At 34.1% G+C, this 22,748-nt stretch overlaps 4 protein-coding genes across 4 annotated transcripts; 3 read left to right on the forward strand and 1 right to left on the reverse strand.

Annotated features, from left to right (window-relative positions):
• Positions 1 to 351: 351 nt before the first annotated feature.
• LOC106365514 (replication protein A 70 kDa DNA-binding subunit A-like) lies at positions 352 to 3,267 on the reverse strand. The gene is made up of 10 exons (XM_048739208.1): positions 2,619 to 3,267; positions 2,261 to 2,534; positions 2,098 to 2,188; positions 1,902 to 2,026; positions 1,752 to 1,833; positions 1,549 to 1,666; positions 1,316 to 1,473; positions 1,106 to 1,220; positions 839 to 1,024; positions 352 to 769 (listed from the first exon to the last, which is right to left on the reverse strand). Exons 1-10 carry the CDS (start codon positions 2,763 to 2,765, stop codon positions 617 to 619), a joined length of 1,449 nt encoding a protein of 482 aa, XP_048595165.1. The 5' UTR covers positions 2,766 to 3,267; the 3' UTR covers positions 352 to 616.
• An 8,064-nt stretch (positions 3,268 to 11,331) lies between these two features.
• On the forward strand, positions 11,332 to 13,938 carry LOC125577659 (epoxide hydrolase A-like). The gene is made up of 3 exons (XM_048739209.1): positions 11,332 to 11,905; positions 13,157 to 13,395; positions 13,473 to 13,938. The coding sequence occupies exons 1-3, from the start codon at positions 11,441 to 11,443 to the stop codon at positions 13,717 to 13,719; spliced, it is 951 nt and encodes a 316-aa protein (XP_048595166.1). The 5' UTR covers positions 11,332 to 11,440; the 3' UTR covers positions 13,720 to 13,938.
• A 201-nt stretch (positions 13,939 to 14,139) lies between these two features.
• LOC106442212 (epoxide hydrolase A-like) lies at positions 14,140 to 17,948 on the forward strand. The gene is made up of 3 exons (XM_048739210.1): positions 14,140 to 15,805; positions 17,092 to 17,327; positions 17,418 to 17,948. Exons 1-3 carry the CDS (start codon positions 15,341 to 15,343, stop codon positions 17,662 to 17,664), a joined length of 948 nt encoding a protein of 315 aa, XP_048595167.1. The 5' UTR covers positions 14,140 to 15,340; the 3' UTR covers positions 17,665 to 17,948.
• Positions 17,949 to 20,012: 2,064 nt separating this feature from the next.
• Positions 20,013 to 22,610, forward strand: LOC111213001 (exocyst complex component SEC15B-like). Its single transcript, XM_022714663.2, has one exon. It carries the CDS (start codon positions 20,104 to 20,106, stop codon positions 22,456 to 22,458), a length of 2,355 nt encoding a protein of 784 aa, XP_022570384.2. The 5' UTR covers positions 20,013 to 20,103; the 3' UTR covers positions 22,459 to 22,610.
• Positions 22,611 to 22,748: the final 138 nt, after the last annotated feature.

Below are 22,748 nucleotides of genomic sequence, written 5' to 3' on the forward strand. Positions count from 1 at the left end.
ATGAATGTACGTTCGATCTTAAATAACTTCAGTGCCAAGCAATATCTGCTCCATATTAGAACAATATAAGTTAGTGTGCAGCGCATATAATAATTAGGTTCCTATTCATTGTTTTTTTTATCAGCACAGATACATGGTGAAAACTTTAACACATAATTAGTTGGTTTAGAATTTAGAGTGTATTTGGTTTATAATTTACACGGAAAGCCCAATTTACATGATTTTAATATTTTATGGTTGATTCAACATGGCCACAAATATTAAACTTCGCCTTCAAATGATTTACATGATCTTTAAATTTAAAAATTGTTATGTTTTTATTTTATTTTTGCAAACTGAAAGTACAATGTGTAGCATAAAGGATAACAAATATTTTGAGCATCTTAGGTTAATATCAAAGCACCAAAACGGAAGACTGTATAATATCGAAAGAAAAAGATCAGATTGCATTCGTTAAAACATCCACCAGACATAGAATTCAAATCTATAATATTAGGAAAAAAGAAACTAAAGAGTTTAAATTAAAAAGATGAACAAAAGATAAAGCATTTTTTGATAGGTAAGCGGTGGGAAATGATGCAATCCAGGTTGATCTACTCCTTGTGTGCCTTCTTCTTCACGTTCCCATCATTGACAAGCTTCTGTTTTTTGCAGCCTGAGAACCGTGATATGGGACATTTGATGCCGATGCATTGTTGCTGACAACGGTACTCTCATCAATCTTTGGTGCCACACCATCTCCATTGTCAGCTGGTCCATGATCACCCCCCTGAAACCATTGTAACGGTGTCAATATAGTGCTGTAAATTTTGTAAACTATAACTTTAAAAATACTAACATCGTTAACAAACGCTGGCAATGGCGCTCTCTCGTGTTCACTTATTATACGGGAGACAGTGAAACTCTGGTGCTTGGAGGTGAAGTTGAACTGACCCAACTTGAGCTGGAAAGTGAAAGTTTTTCCAACTACTTCATTCAAGAACGGAGGGAAGTCGCTGTCGACCCTAGCATTCACACCCGCACCCTGCAAATAGAAGCTTAGGATTATGGAAATGGATCAAAGACACAGAAGCATGAGCTACTGTTACATATGCTGAGTGCTTACAAAAATATGTGCAGCCTCAGATGCTTGGATGTTGGTTAGCTTAGCAATCTCTGTATCAAATGCTACAAATACAGCCTCATCCGTATGGTCCGCCACCGAGAACTCCACCCGATACCTGTAAACAGAGTTGAGATAATGTGATAAACTAACGCACATGCTATGAGACAACTTATCTGAAACAATTGAATAAGATCAGTGAAGAATCTCAACCTTAACACACCCGTAGCGTTCTCCCTATCACACGAGAGACAAGTGAAAGATGTTTCATCCCGCTGAAGCTTCTTTGCGCTTTTGGAGCATCCGATATAGCACCATCCCTTATCCGACTGAAGACTGGTCACCTCGGCCTTGCATAGGAACTCAATATCCTGAGACCAAAAAGAATGCTCGTAGAATTAGAAGGAAACACACGAAATAAAAGATTCTGTTTGGAATAATTTAACCTGTGGGTCAGCGGCAAGGACATATTGGTTCAGTTCAGCAACGGTCAAGGGCTCGATTTTCTGAGCTGAGACCACTTTTGATTTAGAAGAGCTCGAATTGGCTCCATCACCAACCAGCCTAGTGTGCAAACAACACCCAAGATAAATCAGTTGAAAACAAACCAATGAGGTGAACTATATCAATCTCAGCATAAAACACTTACTTTTCATAATGCTCTTTTCCAGCTGATGTTTCACGGTCGAAATAAAAGTGCGTACCAGACGTAGCGTTGAGAAAAAGCTTCCCTGAAAGTGGAAAATGCGTAAGTGAACCGTGCTAATGAAGGGCTCTTAGGTGAAAACATGTATCTTACCTCCAACAACTTTGGGATTGATACTTGTAAACAGTATAACCCTTGGCTTAGAGACGTGCTCGTCAAACTTAGTTTGGAAAGTTACAGCACGATCATCAAACATACTGACACAAACATTGACATCCCTGATGCAATTTGATGTCGTGTTAGCAACAAAGACTATGTCAATTACTGGATAAACAAATATACAGCTTACCCTTCCAAACGTAGAGTCACCATTACACGCTGAGGACCGCGTAGACCGTCGGTGATCGTGCTCCTCACGGAACTTACTCCACCAACGATATCTTGAAATTTTTTTTTTAATAAACGTCAGTAGAGGTGAGAAGGATAAGTGTATTAGTACAGAAGAGATAAACCTGGGAGTTCTCTGTTAGTATTTGCCAATGCCAGAAACTGTTCATGGCTGCGAAACCTGAATAACTCAGTCGGAATGTCCTTGTCCGAGTCAGTTTTTGGCTCAAAAAAAGTTCCATCATTGAAGCGTATGGACACCGGAGAGTCAGAGAGTCGGTATTTTGGGTTAGCCCGTGCCACGTCGAAACCACTGAGAGAGTAGACGGAGCCTTCACTGAGCCGCCTCCGGAAAGTGTCAACGCGGCTTGAGTTGATGCTCCCGTGTATCAGCGTAGACTGCGACGAGTCAAGAATAAACCAAACAATTAAACATCAAGATCTAACTGACATAAATAAGAAACAGAACACAATCGGATTTACCTGTTCATCAAGGAGAAGCATGTCAAGGCTCATAAGCTCTCCATCTTTCCTGACGTTGCGAGCTTCCCAGAACCTCAGAAGACGAACTTCAGCGGTGTTTGAGCAACGGCCTGCTCTCAAGTTAGCGAGAAGAACATATGAAGACATATCGGAAGGCGCGTCGGATTGCTTAAGCTATAAATCTCAGAGCTGTAGATCCTCATCGCTCCAAGACACACGTATTTATAGCGCCACCTCCGATCTGTTACAAAACCGGGTCGTCCATAAGAGCAAATGAGATGGAGTGGGAAGAGAGGTGGGGTGAAAATTGATGATCGAATTAAAGATCGATTTCAATGAAGACTACGTTACAGAGAGGTGAGAAAGCAAAAACGATGGAAAGAGGAAGGCGGAAATGGCAACGCCGTGAGCATACGTCAACCCTAGCAACATCACTTGGGCCCAAAGTAAAAACAAAAGCCCAAACAAAACCAAATCTCCTCCCGTAACCAAACTCTCGCGTAAGAAAAAAACGAAATCCCCTCTCCCTTCGACACGTGTCAGCAAAACGAACGGGGTCTGCTGACGTGGCAGCCTCTGGAGTGTTTCTGTTCTACTTTATTAGTATAGACTAGGGATTAACCCGGGCTACGCCCGGGATTTTTATTTTTTTCTAATTTAATTTGTTAAATTATTTATATTTAGGCTATGATTTATATTTATATAAATGTTAAAATGCATGTCATAATTAAAATTTATTTTAAATTTTAACACGTTAAATTAACATATTTTTTACTATTTAAATATTTTTTTGTAATTTTATTGGCTATTTAGTTATCATATTTAGCAAAACTATCTTTTGAGTGTTGGAATAAATGTTTTAGAGATTTTATTAAACTGCAGAGTATTTTTGGATCGACCACATGCTCAACATTCGATCGATCCGTAAAAAGATGGTCGATCTCCTTGGCCAGGTAAATACAATTTTAGCAAAAATATCTTTTATTTTCAAATATTAAGTATATAACTATTCTTTTTAATATTTTTTTAATTGTATTTTTGATTAAATTATTGTATTATAATGGTTATGTAAATATTTTTTGTGATGTTTGAATTTTTGTTGTTCGTATACTTAACCGAGATGATATTGATGTTTAACAATTTATTGTTTTCTGGGAATAGAAAATAATGATATATCAAAACGTATCTAATACTTGTTAAATGATAGTATAATGTAAATTACATCCATTATTTGTAAATAAACATTTGTTGTTTTTATTTTTATTTTAAATCAGAAATTATTTTTATTTAAAAACATTATTCATATATAATATAATAGTTTAAGTTTGGAAGATTAATCTATATATATAAATTATGTATATTTTTTTAAACATAATTTAAGATATTATATATTGAGTATCTGAATAAAAGCTAAATTTCTTATCTTGAAAATCAGATATTTATATTTTTGTCTTCATGTTATACTCACCAATCCATCATTGATATTTATAACTCAGTATGTTTTTTAAAAAACTTAGTTTTAAGTAATAAACGAATTTAATAAATTAAATTCATCACCTATAATGTTCTGTAAACTATATTTGAAAACTCTCTAAAATTATATTTTAAGCATAATATTATTATTATTTAATTTAAGTTATTTTAAACATAATATATGCTAAACCAACTTAAATTATATTTACAATAAGACCATCCTAAACCGGTTAGTAAACCAAAAACAATACTAAACCAATATGAACCAATACCTGATTCGGCGAGGAAGGAAGTGTTTCGGGATAAACGCTTGAATGGTTATCAACTGAAATGGTTTGATCATGAAAGAGTTAGTATGAATATTAACAATAAAATTATAGATTAGATTAATTTAAATTTGTAAGAATACCTTTGAGTTTATGAAAAGCAATTCAATTCCCATGAATAAGTTTGGCTTTTGGAAGTTGCGGGTTTCCCAACAATGAATCCACCTAACAAAAAGTTTGTTGTTATAAAAAAATCTCATTCAATGTCGTTAAAGGTTTTTGGGACGGCAAGAGTTGATAGTGAAACCATTTTTTTGTAAGAATACCTTTGAGTTTATGAAAAGCAATTCAATTCCCATGAATAAGTTTGGCTTTTGGAAGTTGCGGGTTTCCCAACAATGAATCCACCTAACAAAAAGTTTGTTGTTATAAAAAAATCTCATTCAATGTCGTTAAAGGTTTTTGGGACGGCAAGAGTTGATAGTGAAACCATTTTTTTGCTCGAGTGCTTTGAAATTTTACTTAATAGTGTGAGGTTGATGTGGATGGAATAATGAGTTTTATAGGGACTTTCTTGATGTAAAATTATACATTTTTTTTTTGTTTAATGTGGTATTTCCATTTTTATATAATTTACTACCATTTAAAGATAGAAGTACATTTTAAGATAGATGCTTAAATCTTAATGTACTTTTTCCATTTTTTTAAATGTTTATTTCCATTTCTTATATTTTTATTTACGTAATATCTAAATTTTATATTTTTAAATAGATATTTAAATATTAATGCACTTTTTCCATTTTTTAAATTGTGTATTTACTTATATTATATATTTTACATTTTAAGATAGATGTTTAATGCTTGATGAACTTTTTCCATTTTTAAAAAAATAGTGTATTTACTTATTATTACATATATAATTCATATATTATATATTTACATTATTTACTTATTATTTATTTTCATGTATATGTATTTCCATTTCTTGTACTTTTAATTTACTTAATATCTATATTTTACATTTTTAGATAGATGTTTAAATCTTAATGTATGTTTTCCATTTTTTAAATTGTATATTTCCATTTGTTATACTTTCTATTTACGTAATATCTTTTTTTTTTTTTTTTTTTTTTTTTTGACAGCAAAGAATTTACAGACTCATGTTGACTCTGTAAACCAAATCGGTAACTCCGCATCCATGTGAACGACAAAGGACGATTGTTTCCTAGCACTGCGTGCTAGACTATCCGCCCGAAGATTCGCTGTCCGAGGTACATGAACGATATCTGAGTTGAGGAAACTTCCTTTGAGAAACTGTATGTCTTCCAAATAGCTTTCGAATGCTGGCCATTCTTCTGGTTCCGAAACCATCTTCACCAATTGAGAACAATCCGTTGCAAACGTTACCTGAAACTGTCTTAAATTCTTCATACATTCCATTGCCCAAATCAACGCCTCTATCTCCGAATGAAGGGGTGAAAGACATGCCCTTACATTCCTTGCCCCTAGCAGCCCATCAAACCCTGGTAAAGTACTATACCAGCCTTGTCCTGAGAATGTATCCTCATCCTTCCATGAACCATCTAGGAAACACCATCGACCTTGTGTCACTAGGGGAACATTGGTCTGTACCGAGAGCCCTCTCGTTGGGTCATTTCCCACCTGTGCTTCTGCCCAAAGTGATGATTCTATTTCAGCTAATTGAAGAGTATCCCTCGGATCAATATCCAAATTACTGAAAACTTTGTTATTTCGAGCTTTCCAAATATACCATAAAATCCATGCAAACTGATGATCATCCATCTTTGGCCGGACTCTCCAAAATAGATGATCCATATTAGCAAACAATGAAGAAATAGGAAAAAAATTCGGAGCTGACGGAATCTTGGATAATGCCCACACTTGGCGTGCCGGTGGACATTCAAAAAATACATGGTTAATTGATTCTTCAGGTTCTCCGCATCGAGCACAATATGTATCTCCATTTATCCCTCTTGCCTTGAGATTTTTCATGACCGATATACATCCTGAGAGAAGTTGCCATAAAAAATGCCTTATTTTTGGGGGACACCGAACTTTCCAACAGAAAGCTTTAAGTATATCCACTGTAGGGCCATAAAAAACTGGCGGTTTTTCCTTATCCGGATAGACCCGTTCCACTTGATAGCCTGATTGGACTGAATATTTTCCAGTTTTAGTAAAATGCCATCCATTCCTATCCTCAAACTGATTCCTACTTAAAGGAATACTTTCAATTATTTTCGCATCCGTAGGATCCACAAGAGTCCTAATTACCTGTAAATTCCATGAGCGAGATTCCGAATTTATGAGGGAATCCACTGTAAGATCCGGATAAAAGTTGGGAAAATTTTTGGTTGCTGGTCTCGGGCGAGATTTACGTAATATCTATATTTTAAATTTTAATATATATTTTTAAATCTTAATGTAATTTCCCATTTTTTAAATTTGGTATTCACTTATATTATATATTTACTTATTATTTATTTTTCTTTATATTGTGTATTTATATTTTTTATACTTTCTATTTACTAATAATTTTATATTTTAAGATTGATTTACATTTTAAGATAGATGTTTAAATACTAATGTATTTTTTCCATTTTTTTAAATTGTGTATTTCCTTTTCTAATACTTTCTATTTACTTAATATCTATATTTTACATTTTAAGATAGATGTTTAATATTTAATATACTCTTTTCATTTTTTAATAATTGTGCATTTACTTATTATTGTATATATAATTCGTATATTTATATATTTATAATATTTACTTATTATTTATTTTTCTATATATTGAGTATTTCTCTTTCTTATACTTTATATTTAGTTAATGTATATATTTTATATTTTAAGATAGATGTTTAAATCTTTACGTATTTTTCTATTTTTAATGTAAAACGGCAATGTTTAATAGAAGAACTTGGACAAATAGTCAAACATATTTATGTTTAATGTAGTATTTCCATTTTTATGTTGTATGTTTTACTTATATTTATTATTTTCAAAATTATATATAATGTTTTTGTTTTTTTTTTATAAAACGGTAATGTTACATTATGGAGATAAGTCAAACATATTTATGTTTAATGTAGTATTTCCATTTTTATGTTGTATGTTTTACTTATATTTATTATTTTCGAAATTATATATAATGTTTGTTGTTTTTTTTTTATAAAACGGTAATGTTACATTATGGAGATAAGCCGTCTTTTTTTTTAAGTGAAAAATAGTAATCTTACATATGTTTAATGTAGTTTTTCCATTTTTTAATGCTGTATGTTTACATATTTTTTACAATTTTCGAAAATAATTAATATTAAAATGTAAAACTATATTTTATGCCACGTATCATCTTTCGGGATAAATTTTTTCCGCTGATGTGGACGCCCTATGGAGCCTCAAAAGCTCCCTTTTATTAGTAGAGAAGTCAAACATATTTATGTTTAATGTAGTATTTCCATTTTTATGTTGTATGTTTTACTTATAATTATTATTTTCGAAATTATATATAATGTTTTTTGTTTTTTTTTTTATAAAACGGTAATGTTACATTATGGAGATAAGCCGTCTTTTTTTTTTAAGTGAAAAATAGTAATCTTACATATGTTTAATGTAGTTTTTCCATTTTTTAATGCTGTATGTTTACATATTTTTTACAATTTTTGAAAATAATTAATATTAAAATGTAAAACTATATTTTATGCCACGTGTCATCTTTCGGGATAAATTTTTTTCGCTGATGTGGACGCTTCCATTTTTTAATGCTGTATGTTTACATATTTTTTACAATTTTCGAAAATAATTAATATTAAAATGTAAAACTATATTTTATGCCACGTGTCATCTTTCGGGATAATTTTTTTCCGCTGATGTGGACGCCCTATGGAGCCTCAAAAGCTCCCTTTTATTAGTAGTTTTTACAATTTTCGAAAATAATTAATATTAAAATGTAAAACTATATTTTATGCCACGTATCATCTTTCGGGATAAATTTTTTCCGCTGATGTGGACGCCCTATGGAGCCTCAAAAGCTCCCTTTTATTAGTAGAGAAGTCAAACATATTTATGTTTAATGTAGTATTTCCATTTTTATGTTGTATGTTTTACTTATAATTATTATTTTCGAAATTATATATAATGTTTTTTGTTTTTTTTTTATAAAACGGTAATGTTACATTATGGAGATAAACCGTTTTTTTTTTTAAGTGAAAAATAGTAATCTTACATATGTTTAATGTAGTTTTTCCATTTTTTAATGCTGTATGTTTACATATTTTTTACAATTTTTGAAAATAATTAATATTAAAATGTAAAACTATATTTTATGCCACGTGTCATCTTTCGGGATAAATTTTTTCCGCTGATGTGGACGCTTCCAATATAATGTTTTTTGTTTTTTTTTAATAAAACGGTAATGTTATATTATGGAGATAATCCGTCTTTTTTTTTAAGTGAAAAATAGTAATCTTACATATGTTTAATGTAGTTTTTCCATTTTTTAATGCTGTATGTTTACATATTTTTTACAATTTTTGAAAATAATTAATATTAAAATGTAAAACTATATTTTATGCCACGTGTCATCTTTCGGGATAAATTTTTTCCGCTGATGTGGACGCTTCCATTTTTTAATGCTGTATGTTTACATATTTTTTACAATTTTCGAAAATAATTAATATTAAAATGTAAAACTATATTTTATGCCACGTGTCATCTTTCGGGATAATTTTTTTCCGCTGATGTGGACGCCCTATGGAGCCTCAAAAGCTCCCTTTTATTAGTAGTTTTTACAATTTTCGAAAATAATTAATATTAAAATGTAAAACTATATTTTATGCCACGTATCATCTTTCGGGATAAATTTTTTCCGCTGATGTGGACGCCCTATGGAGCCTCAAAAGCTCCCTTTTATTAGTAGAGAAGTCAAACATATTTATGTTTAATGTAGTATTTCCATTTTTATGTTGTATGTTTTACTTATAATTATTATTTTCGAAATTATATATAATGTTTTTTGTTTTTTTTTTATAAAACGGTAATGTTACATTATGGAGATAAGCCGTCTTTTTTTTTTAAGTGAAAAATAGTAATCTTACATATGTTTAATGTAGTTTTTCCATTTTTAATGCTGTATGTTTACATATTTTTTACAATTTTTGAAAATAATTAATATTAAAATGTAAAACTATATTTTATGCCACGTGTCATCTTTCGGGATAAATTTTTTCCGCTGATGTGGACGCTTCCATTTTTAATGCTGTATGTTTACATATTTTTTACAATTTTCGAAAATAATTAATATTAAAATGTAAAACTATATTTTATGCCACGTGTCATCTTTCGGGATAATTTTTTTCCGCTGATGTGGACGCCCTATAGAGCCTCAAGCGCCTCAAAAGCTCCCTTTTATTAGTAGAGAAGTCAAACATATTTATGTTTAATGTAGTATTTCCATTTTTATGTTGTATGTTTTACTTATAATTATTATTTTCGAAATTATATATAATGTTTTTTGTTTTTTTTTTATAAAACGGTAATGTTACATTATGGAGATAAGCCGTCTTTTTTTTTAAGTGAAAAATAGTAATCTTACATATGTTTAATGTAGTTTTTCCATTTTTAATGCTGTATGTTTACATATTTTTTACAATTTTTGAAAATAATTAATATTAAAATGTAAAACTATATTTTATGCCACGTGTCATCTTTCGGGATAAATTTTTTCCGCTGATGTGGACGCTTCCATTTTTAATGCTGTATGTTTACATATTTTTTACAATTTTCGAAAATAATTAATATTAAAATGTAAAACTATATTTTATGCCACGTGTCATCTTTCGGGATAATTTTTTTCCGCTGATGTGGACGCCCTATAGAGCATCAAGCGCCTCAAAAGCTCCCTTTTATTAGTAGAGAAGTCAAACATATTTATGTTTAATGTAGTATTTCCATTTTTATGTTGTATGTTTTACTTATAATTATTATTTTCGAAATTATATATAATGTTTTTTGTTTTTTTTTTATAAAACGGTAATGTTACATTATGGAGATAAGCCGTCTTTTTTTTAAGTGAAAAATAGTAATCTTACATATGTTTAATGTAGTTTTTCCATTTTTAATGCTGTATGTTTACATATTTTTTACAATTTTTGAAAATAATTAATATTAAAATGTAAAACTATATTTTATGCCACGTGTCATCTTTCGGGATAAATTTTTTCCGCTGATGTGGACGCTTCCATTTTTAATGCTGTATGTTTACATATTTTTTACAATTTTCGAAAATAATTAATATTAAAATGTAAAACTATATTTTATGCCACGTGTCATCTTTCGGGATAATTTTTTTCCGCTGATGTGGACGCCCTATAGAGACTCAAAAGCTCCCTTTTATTAGTAGAGATTCTAAACTTTATTTTGGAGTAAAATCTTCTCTAGTCTCATTCAATATTTAATTTTAAAATGTAGTAATGACTAGGATTACTGCATTTATGGAATAATCTTACCCATTATTCTATTTTGGAATGAAACTTTTTTTAGTTATGAAATAGTCCTTTTAATCTTGAATATTTTTATTTCATACTCAAATAATATTTAAAATAATACAATAACATTAAAATAAATATAATACTTCACAAAATGTTACTTACATAAAAGATGCATAAACTAATAAAAATCAAAACTAAACATAAATAATTTATAATATAATATAATATAATACAAATAAGTGATTTAATAATTCTATAAACTATTTTTGGAATCGGTGAACTATCGTTCAAACGGAATAACTGAATTTGTTTATCTTGTGGGCCAACATTTCGATTAAAAATTGAAATAATACATTGGAGATAGCTTAACAACTTATTCGACCATACTATTGACATTTCTTTGTAAAGAGGAGAAAACTATTGTAATGGGCCTATAACTGCATTAGAGATAAGACTATAGGTCTCATTGGTCACAATTGTTTATTTCCATTGTCAGCCATTAAAAAATAAATGAAATTTCAATGTTGTTCATAAGCACCGCACCACTTGAGAGTGATAGAACTGAGAGAAACAATGGAGAAGATCGAGCACACGACGATCTCCACCAACGGCATCAACCTCCACGTGGCTTCAATCGGTTCAGGTCCAGCGATCCTCTTCCTCCACGGCTTCCCCGATCTCTGGTACTCTTGGCGCCGCCAGCTCCTCTCTCTCGCCGACTTAGGCTACCGCGCGATCGCCCCCGATCTCCGAGGATACGGCGATTCCGACTCTCCCCCGTCTCATGAATCGTACACCGTGCTCCACGTCGTCGGAGACCTCGTCGGGTTGCTGGACTCGCTCGGCGTTGACCGGGTGTTCCTCGTGGGGCACGACTGGGGAGCGATCGTCGCGTGGTGGATGTGTATGATCAGGCCTGATCGAGTCAAGGCGCTGGTGAACACGAGCGTAGTGTTTAATCCGAGGAATCCTTCTGTGAAGCCTGTTGATGCGTTTAAGGCCTTGTTTGGTGAGGATTACTATATCTGCAGGTTTCAGGTGAGGCTTGGGAATCAATGTATCTGAGATATTATAACAATAGTTTTGTGGTTATTACTGTTGAAGATAAGATTAGGCTAAAGAGTGGTATGAACTTGTTACTTCATTGGTTGTTCATCGAAAGCAGATTACTTTAGCTGAGTGCTTGTTTGGTGTTTAGTAGTGATTACGTCTTTTGACACGGCAATGAGGAATGTTGTTTGGATCTTATGACCTGTCACCTACCTATACAAAGTAGTTGAGCTTATGATATGCAAGTTGCAATTTTTGTGATTTTAAAATGGCAATACTAGTCAAATAGAAAGTCAAAGTCATTTACTTTATTTGGGGTGATATGTGTTTGAGTGTAAGATTAGGCTAACGAGTGGTAGGTACTGTGAATGTGTTTGACATTGGAAACTGTTACTTCATGGACATTCTTCTTGATTGCACGCATTGGTTAATCATCAAAACCAGACCACTTTAGCTAATGGAATGGTGTTTAGTTGTGTTAAGTTAGTAGTGGTTCTCCAGGCTTAATAGTGATTACTTCTTTTGACATGGCAATTAGGAATGTTGGTTGGTTGGATCTATCTATGTAAACTGGGACCTATTACCTACCTATGCAAAGCTCAAAGTAGTTGAGATTGCAATTTTTTTTAATTAAAAAATGGCAGTAGAAGTCAAATAGAATGTCAAAGTCATTTACTTTATTTATTTATGTGGTTGCTTGTAAGAGTGGTGGGTACTGTGAATGTGTTGACACTGGAAACTGTTACTTCATGGGACCTTCTTACTCCTTGCCCACAATGGTTAATCATCAAAGGCAAATTGTTTATAGGTAATTGCTTATGTGAAGTTAGTAGTGATTCTCCAGGTTTAATATAGCAATTACGTTCTGTCATGGCAATGGGGAACCTTGATGCTGCTTGACTAGTTTTGAACCAATGCGACAATGTGTACTGAAATGGAACTTACTCAACAAACCACACACCATTTATTTCTCTGGGATCTATGGAAACTGGGACCTATCATCACCTACCTATACAACGCTCAAAGTAGCTTAGCATATCTGCATATGATATGCAATTTGCAATTTTTATAGTTTGAAATGGCAGTAGTAGTCAAATAGAAAGTCAAAGTCGTTTGTTTTATTTGGGTATATTGTTGCTGTGAGTAAATGCAAGTTTGATTAGTCTTGTTGTTTCCGTTTGCTTAAGTGGGTCTCTATACTAGATTACTAATGATTCAGAGTGTTTTTTTTTGTCTCAGGAGCCTGGAGAGATTGAGGAAGACTTTGCTCAAGTTGATACGAAGAAGTTAATAAACAGATTCTTCACATCGCGTAATCCACGCCCACCTTGCATTCCCAAATCACTTGGTTTCAGAGGTTTACCTGATCCACCTGCGTTGCCTGCTTGGCTCACTGAGGAAGACGTCAGTTTCTATGCAGAAAAATTTAGCCAAAAAGGCTTCACTGGTGGACTAAACTACTATCGCGCCATGAACCTGTAAGTCTTTCATTTCAACATCATCATTATGATGTCTCCTCGTGGTTGATCTGGTCTTATCCTCCTCTAACTTGTAGAAGCTGGGAACTAACGGCTCCATGGGCCGGTCTACAGATCAAGGTCCCTGTGAAATTCATTGTGGGTGATCTAGACATTACATACAACATCCCTGGAACAAAGGAATACATACATGAAGGTGGTTTGAAGAAACATGTTCCATTTCTACAAGAAGTGGTGGTAATGGAAGGTGTTGGTCACTTCCTTCAGCAAGAGAAGCCCGACGAAGTCACTGACCATATCTATAGCTTCTTCAGTAAATTCTGAACCTGCGAAATCAAGTTCTCAGAGGCGCTTTCTTACTTGGTGCGAGCCTCCACTTGTAATGGATTTGAAATGAAAGGATAATGTGTATTTACTTGTTTAATAATTCGAAATTTATAAGAAAGTTCCAAGTATAGCAGAAATCTGGTAAGACATTATACTTGTGAATAAGTAAGAAAATCTATTATCTTTTGTATTATTATGATTGGAGGAGATTATATATGTGCTTTGACTCCAAATATATTTTCTAGAACAAAAATAAATTACGGACACAATATTTGTTACGCTTACAGAAAAAATACAAAATTCCTAAAAATGTATGTTAAGTAGATCATTTTGTTAAATTATTTTTGATGTGGAAATCTTTTAGTCCAATGATTTAATTGATAGGTTATTAATATTTTTATACCAGAAAATCGGAGATTCGAATCCTATAAAATGCAAATTATGCAGGTTACCAAGAAGAAAATTTAAAAGAGATCATCTATACTACAATTTTTGTTTTGTCAAAACAATTTATGTTGACTAAAATGGAATCTAATATGGTTCGGGCAACTTGAGTTTATCATTTGTGTTTGATTAGTGAAGTGTCTGCGTGTTTGATAAAATAAGTTAGTTCAATATTTAAATACTAGTTTTCTCCACTAAAATATTCATCATCTTAAAATATTCGAATTTGCATATATAAATATATATACACGTTTAAATTAAAAATGTAAATTGGATTGGAATCCAGATCTGGATTTAAATATCAAGATAATGTAGCGGGTCTTGGAATCCTTAGCTGTTATAACAAAATTATAGGTTTTATTGGTCAAAATTGTTTATAACCAGATTATAGCTGTTAATCCCTAGATGTTAGAGCCAGATTATATATTTTATTAAACAGCACATGAACAACATTATATGTTGACTAAAAATGGCTTTGGTAACATAATTTGCTACTCCCTTTGAATTTAAAAGATTGATGTCGTATGATTTGCACACATGTTAATAACATTAAATATATATTTTAAATGATTAGTTTTGTTAGTTGTATTTGTTTCATGATCTAAAATTCTATTACTCATATTTCAGATTTTAATTTATGTTTTAGTTTCGAATAAAATGCATAATTAGAAGTAGAATACCATTTTTTTACACAAATAAAAAATTAAATCATCAATTATTTGTATACGCAATTATTGGTATACGGAATGAGTATTTGTTTAGATTAAAGAAATGTGAGTTTTTCTTTTACAAAAATGAAAGTGAGTTCACTATTTAAATGTCAGTTTCCACTATTAAAATATCCATGAATATTTAAATTTGAATCTGTAAACATGTAGTATATATTAAAATTACAAATAAAATTTTTTTTTTTTGATTCGATCAATCTTGGATTCCAAATAATTTATCCCTAATTTGATCTGGATCTGAATATCAAGATTTTGGATTGGATCGGGTCTTGGACTCCGAAAAATAATTTCATTCATAGCTAGCCAGACTGTAGGTTTCATTGGTCACAATTGTTTATTTAAGACTATAGGTTTCATTGGTCACAATTGTTTATAAATAAAACAATATAAATATGAATGCAATACGAACGTTGAGAAGCAAGTGAGTGAGAGAGAAAGAAGAAACAATGGAGAAGATCGAGCACACGACGGTTTCCACCAATGGCATCAACATGCACGTAGCTTCAATAGGTTCAGGTCCAGTCGTCCTATTCCTCCACGGCTTCCCCGATCTCTGGTACTCATGGCGCCACCAGCTTCTCTCTTTCGCCGACTTAGGTTACCGCGCAATCGCTCCTGATCTCCGAGGTTACGGCGATTCCGACTCGCCGCCGTCTCATGAATCGTACACCCTACTCCATATCGTCGGAGACCTCGTCGGTTTGCTGGACTCGCTCGGCGTTGACCAGGTTTTCCTAGTTGGCCATGACTGGGGAGCCATCATCGCGTGGTGGATGTGTATGATCCGGCCTGATCGAGTCAAGGCGCTGGTGAACATGAGCGTTGAGTTTCATCCGAGGAATCCTTCTGTGAAAACTGTTGATGCGTTTAAGGCTTTGTTCGGCGAGGATTACTACATCTGCAGGTTCCAGGTGAGACTTGAACCGAAACTTTCCATGTCTTTTAGGGTTTTTATCTGACTTATGACGCAAGTCTTTTGTTTGTTACTGGTGAAGATATAAGATTAGGGTAACGAGTGGTAGGTAGTGGAAAATGTTACTTCATGGACATTTTTCTTCATTGCCCACATTGGTTAACCATCAAAAGCAAAATACTTTAGCTGATTGCTTTGTTTGGTGTTTAGTGGTGATTACTTCGTTTGACATGGCAGTGAGGAATGTTGTTTGGATCTATGTAATCTGAGACCTATCACCTACCTAGCCCTGCGGATTTGAACCGAACCAAACAGGTCTAACCGAACCGAATTATTTGGTTTTCTGTTCACTTTTGGTTTGGTTCAGAAAGCTTTTGAAAATATTTTGGTTTTTCAATTCAGTTCGTTTTTGATGAGTTTTGGTTTTCAAAAGCAAAATAAAGTTAACCAAAATTACCAAATCAAATTAATTAAACTAACCAAAAATAATCAAAACGATCCAAGTTTTTTTTTAAAGTTATACTGAAAGCTAACCAAAACCTAAAATCGGTTATTTTCAAGAAAAATATAAAACTGGAATTACCGAAAACCAAACCAAACCGAGTTTTTTGGTTTACTTTGGCCGAACTAAACTAACCAAAACCAAAAATATCCGACCTGAATAAACCAAATAAGCCGAAACAGCAAGCCTACATCTACATATACAAAGCTCAAAGTAGTTGTAATTTTATAGTAGTTGAGCTATGATATGCAAGTTGTAATTTTATAATATAAAATAGTAATCAAATTAAAAAGTCTCAGTCATTTACTTTATTTGGGTATGTGGTTGCTTAAGACTAGGCTAACGAGTGATAGCTAGTGTGAAACTGTTGAGACTGGACTGTTGCGCATCGACCTTCTTCTTCATTGTCCACGTTGGTTAATCATCGAAGGCAAAAGAATTTAGCTGATTTCTTGTTTGGTGTTTAGTTGTTTTAGATCAGTTGTGATTCTTTACGTTTAATAACAATTACTTCTTTTGCCATGGCAATGAGGAATGTTATTTGGATATATGTAATCTGCGACCTACTATCACTTATTACCTACCTATACAAAGCTCAAAGTAGCTGACCATATGATATGCAATTTGCAATATTTATGATTTAAAAATGGCAATATTTATTATAAAAGAATTTCAAAAGTCATTTACTCTATTTAGTTATATGGTTGTTTGTTATAAGTAAAAATGCAAGTTTGATTAGTCTTGTTGTTTCCATTTGCTTGTGTTTCTTTTCTTTATCTCAGGAGCCTGGAGATATTGAGGAAGACTTTGCTCTAGTTGATATGAAGAAGTTAGTAAATGGTTTTTTCACTTCGCATAACACACGCCCACCTTGCATTCCAAAGTCAGTTTTCAAATATTTACCTGATCCACCTGCTTTACCTGCTTGGTTCACCGAGCAAGACGTATGTTTCTATGCAGACAAGTTTAGCCAAAAAGGCTTCACTGGTGGACTAAACTACTATCGCGCCATGAACCTGTAAGTTTTTTTATGAATATTTATCTAGCCTTCAGTTATTCATTAATCATTATGATAACTCCTCATGGTCTTATCCTTCTAAACCTGTAGAAGCTGGGAATTAACGGCTCCGTGGGATGGTCTACAGATCAAGGTCCCTGTGAAGTACATTACGGGTGATCTTGACCCTACATACCACATCCCCGGAACAAAGGAATACATACATGATGGTGGTTTGAAGAAACATGTTCCATTTCTACAAGAAGTGGTGGTAATGGAAGGTGTTGGTCATTTCCTTCAGCAGGAGAAGCCCAAGGAAATCACTGACCATATCTATGGCTTCTTCAAGAAATTCTAAACCGGCGAAATCAAGTTCTGTTCTACTGAGCTTCGTCAAGAGCACTTTGTTGGTGTGAGCTTCTACTTGCAATGGGATTTGAAATGAAAGGATAATGTGTGTATTTTTTTACTTGTTTAAATAAGACATCTGTACCTCTTCTCTCCTCAAGATCTTTGAGAGAGAAGTTCATTTCTTTTTATTTTAATTCCATTTTTATCTGTAATAATCAATTCCGACTTGTTCGGATCTTGTCTTCCGTTCAATCGGACAATATAGTTTTCAGTTAATCCGAATATGTTTTTGTCAATCCTGATGGGACCGTATTATATAAAACTACGGAAAACTGAATATTGTAAAGAATAAATTTGATAAGATTATACCAAAGATTAAGAAAATGATGATTCAACTGCAGAAGCGAGATATTATCTCTTTCCTTAACTCAAAATACGTCCCGTAGTGCGACGGTTCGATAACATAATGACTCCCAAGATACAACTGCAAAAAATCTTCTGATTTGCGTCATTTTATCAGAAGCCTGGCGAAACTAGATTTGTGTATATTCTCATACTCGAAAGAAAATTAAAGAAAAAAATAAAAAAATACGGAGGATTGTATATTTTTCTGCGTGTACAAGTAAACACAAGTGCTCCTTTTATAACTTCATAAGAATGAAACACCTTATGTAATTGAATGAGTCGACTAACTTACATAATCATAATAGCAATAAAGGAAATTGATTCCCATGACTACGATTCAAAAGACGTTAGTATATCAAATCTTAAATTTGCATTGACCACGTCAAACCCAACAATATACTTTAATTGAGTTTATATTTTATATTTAACCAAATATAAATATATTTTATGAATAAGATTTAAAACAAATTAATTGACATTAAAGTCTAATCAACTTATTAAATCTAAATTCAAACCCAATTATCTAAAGTTAAATATTTGTTAAATTTTATATTTAACCAAATAATAGCCTTTACAAGTTTTTCATATCATTCACTTTAGACATTCATTTCTCATTCAAAACAACACTGATTTTGACCAACAAATACATTAACTCATAATGTTTACGGTGACGATTACATCGTGCCCAAATTCCGGTTCTTCCAACAGACGTCTCCGTCGAAAAACCCATCGGAAAAACGGTCCACACCACTTTGTCAAAAACGAGTTCCAACAAATTCTTTGGGTTCTCTCTCTCTTTCTATTTCAGATGAAATGCGAAATTACTAATGCTTTTTGAGCAATCTATTTTTTTTTTTTTTTTGTTATCGCATTCTAATTCATCTTTCCAAAAGATGTAAATCTTTGCTTCCTTGTGATTTATATTAGACACGCATCGTAAAAGAGATAGTAGCGGGTTAACGTTTTGTTCTTTTAATGTATTGAAACCAATTGTAAACATTTGGGTTTTGAGCATAATATTGCTGACAAAAAATGCCATTTGTATTTTATGGTTAAAGGATTATTATTTGATGTTATAGAATTAAAACTATAAATTAAAATATTATATTTACACACATTTTATTTATTTTAAATTAAATACGGTGTTTTATTTTTGATATGAAATTATTAGTTTTTATCTTTTATGATTTTGTATTTTTCAGTTTTTTTTTTGTCAGCAACAAACAAATTCATATAGACTCTGTTAATCAAACCGATAGCTCCGCATCCATATGGACAACAAACGAGGGTAGCTTTCTTTCAATTTATTTAAGTATTTGTTATAATATGATGAGTTATTTAATTATTGTTTTTAAGATACAATATTATCAAATATTTAGCCAAACTATATTAAAAATTTGAGGGATACAAAATCATAAATAATATTACTCTATTTCATAATTACATTTTATATCATAAGCTAACGAATAATTAAAAATTTGAGGAAGACAAAATCATAAATAATATTACTCTATTTCATAATATAAGATGTTAGGCTTATAACTTATAATTATAAATATTAGTTTTTTATATAAAAAATATAAAAAATAAAAATAATTCAATCAATAATAAAAAATTATAAAATGTAATTATTTAAATAGTTTTTTTTAAATAAAGTTAATTTAGAAATCTCAAACACTAAAAACTTTTTTAAGAAATATGGTAAAATTTGAAATGGAAGGAGTATTAAATTTTATATTGGAATGAAAATGTTGAAAAGTAAAATAGCTAATAATTTGTTGCCAACAAAAAAAAAAGCTAAAATTTACAATAATAAGCGTGTGATGCCACGCACCTATTATGCGTAAACTCCCGGACAAATATTCACCCGAAAGTCAGAGAAACCACTATCCTTTACAAAAAGACGAAAACACCCTCACCTCCTTCCGTCGCACCGCTTCTACAGCGATACCCTTTTAGTCAAACAACATTCTTCTCCAAATCCAAAACTCCTCCTCCCTCTTCTTCGCTGTAACGCTTCACCTAAAACTCCCAAAACACAATGCAATCACCAAAACCGCGGCGTAAAGCGGGCCCCACAACAAACGGACTCGACTCCGCGGAGAAGCTCGACGAGCTCCTGATATCCTCCGCGATCTGCAACGGCGAGGACTTAGGCCCGTTCGTCCGCAAAACCTTCGGCACAGGCAAGCCGGAGACGCTCCTCCACCACCTCAAGCTCTTCTCCCGATCCAAAGAGTCCGAGATCGAGGAGGTCTGCAAAGCTCACTACCAGGACTTCATCCACGCCGTCGACGACCTCAAGTCCCTCCTCTCCGACGTCGAATCGCTCAAATCGGCCCTCTCCGACTCCAACTCCAAGCTCCAATCCGTCGCGGCTCCGCTTCTATCGTCCCTCGACTCGCTCGTCGAGGCCGGGACCGTCTCCAACAACGTCGATCTGGCGATCGGAGCGGTTAAGCACTGCGTCCGCGTGGCGGAGATCGCGTCGCGAGCCAATCGGCATCTCCAGGGAGGGAGCTTCTATATGGCGCTCAAGTGCGTGGAGCTGATCGAGAGCGAGCTCTTGGAGAAGACCCCTTCGTCGACGTTGAAGCGGATGATTGAGAAGAGGATCCCTGAGATTCGAGGGTACGTGAAGAGGAGAGTGAGTAAGGAGCTTGGCGATTGGTTGGTTGAGATTCGCGTCGTGTGTAGGAACTTAGGTCAGTTAGCTATAGGTGAAGCTTCCTCCTCGCGGCAGCGTGAGGAGGAGGTTAGGATTAAACAGAAGGAAGCTGAGTGCGTCTACGCGTTGAACGAAGAAGATATTGATGGTGACGAGTATGAGTCTAGTGATGATGATGCCTTTGATTTGACTCCGCTCTATAGAGCTTACCACATTCATCAAACACTCTCACTCGAAGATAGTTTTAAGCAGTACTATTTCGATAACAGGGAGCTTCAGCTCAAGTCTGACTCACAGGTTTCTTCAATGACTCCGTTTCTCGAGTCCCACCAGACGTTTTTCGCGCAGATCGCGGGGTTCTTCATAGTGGAGGATCGGGTTCTGAGGACCGGAGGAGGGTTGATTTCGAAGATGGAAGTCGAGTTTCTGTGGGATCTTGCGGTTACCAATATGTGCGCTGTCTTGGAGGATCAGTTCTCTAGGATGCAGACGGCTAATCATTTGCTGTTGATTAAGGATTACGTTAGCTTGTTAGGTGTGAGTCTGCGTAGGTATGGATACACCGTTGACCCGCTTCTCGAAGTGTTGAGCAAGCATAGGGACAAGTATCACGAGCTGTTGTTGTCTGATTGTCGGACACAGATGGCGGAAGCTTTGTCTGCTGATAAGTTTGAGCAGATGTTGATGAAGAAGGAGTATGAGTATTCCATGAATGTTCTCTCTTTTCAGCTTCAGACGTCGGAGATTGCGCCGGCGTTCCCTTACATTGCGCCGTTTTCGACCGCGGTTCCGGATTGTTGTCGGATCGTTCGGTCTTTTGTCGAGGATTCGGTTAGTTTCATGTCTCACGGAGGCCAGCTTGATTTCTACGATGTGGTTAAGAAGTATCTAGATAGGCTTCTAGGCGAAGTTCTCGACGAGGCTCTGTTGAAGCTGATTAGCTCATCGGTTCACGTGGTTTCTCAGGCGATGCAGGTTGCCGCAAACATGGCCGTGTTCGAGCGCGCTTGCGATTTCTTCTTCCGACACGCCGCGCAGCTCTCGGGAGTCCCGTTGAGGATGGCGGAGAGAGGGAGGAGGCATTTCCCGTTGACCAAATCGCAAAACGCCGCGGAGGAGACGCTCTCGGGGCTGCTTAAGAAGAAGATAGACGGGTTCATGATACTGGTCGAGAATGTGAACTGGACAAGCGACGATGTTCCGCAAGGAGGGAACGAGTACATGAACGAAGTGATAATCTACTTGGAGACTCTGGTCTCCACCGCGCAGCAGATTCTACCCGCTAAAGTACTGAAAAGGGTTTTGCGCGATGTGATCGCTCACATCTCCGAGCGGATCTTTGGTACGTTGTGTGGGGATCTGGTGAAGAGACTCAGCATGGCTGCAATCAAGGGACTTGACATGGATGTTCAGTTGCTGGACTCTTTTACAGAGCAGTTAACTTCACTGCTCACGGAGAAAGAGGCTAACGAGATGAAAACGGCTTTTGTGGGGATAAGACAGATGATTAACTTGCTTCTGAGTAGTCACCCTGAGAAGTTCCTTAACCCTGTGATCAGAGAGAGAAGCTACCACGCTTTGGATAACAGGAAAGTTGCAACGGTATCTGAGAAGTTGAGAGATCCATCAGATAGTATTTTTGGGACGTTTGGAGCAAGAGGGTCGAGGCAAAACCCTAAGAACAAATCGTTAGACACGTTGATAAAGAGATTGAGAGATGTGAGCTGATGATGATTTGAGCACAAACACACAAAGAGTAAGTAAGATTGTTCAATCTCCTCTGTATTGATAGTTATTGTAATCTGCTTTATATTTTTGTTGATGATGATTCGTTGATCTCTGAGTTACAAGGCAAGAAAGAAAAAAACAATTTCGGTTTATTCGGTGGTCCATTATGGTTTTTCATTTCTGGTTTGATTTTTGTTTTCAAGATTTTTGTTTCTAGAAAAACAAACATTTCAGTTTAATGGAATGTGAAGTTGGTAGTTGGTGCATTTTCTTCATGTCAATTAAGTTTT

This window comes from Brassica napus, chromosome A9 (assembly GCF_020379485.1).
Source record: "Brassica napus cultivar Da-Ae chromosome A9, Da-Ae, whole genome shotgun sequence".
Taxonomy (NCBI): Eukaryota; Viridiplantae; Streptophyta; class Magnoliopsida; order Brassicales; family Brassicaceae; genus Brassica; species Brassica napus.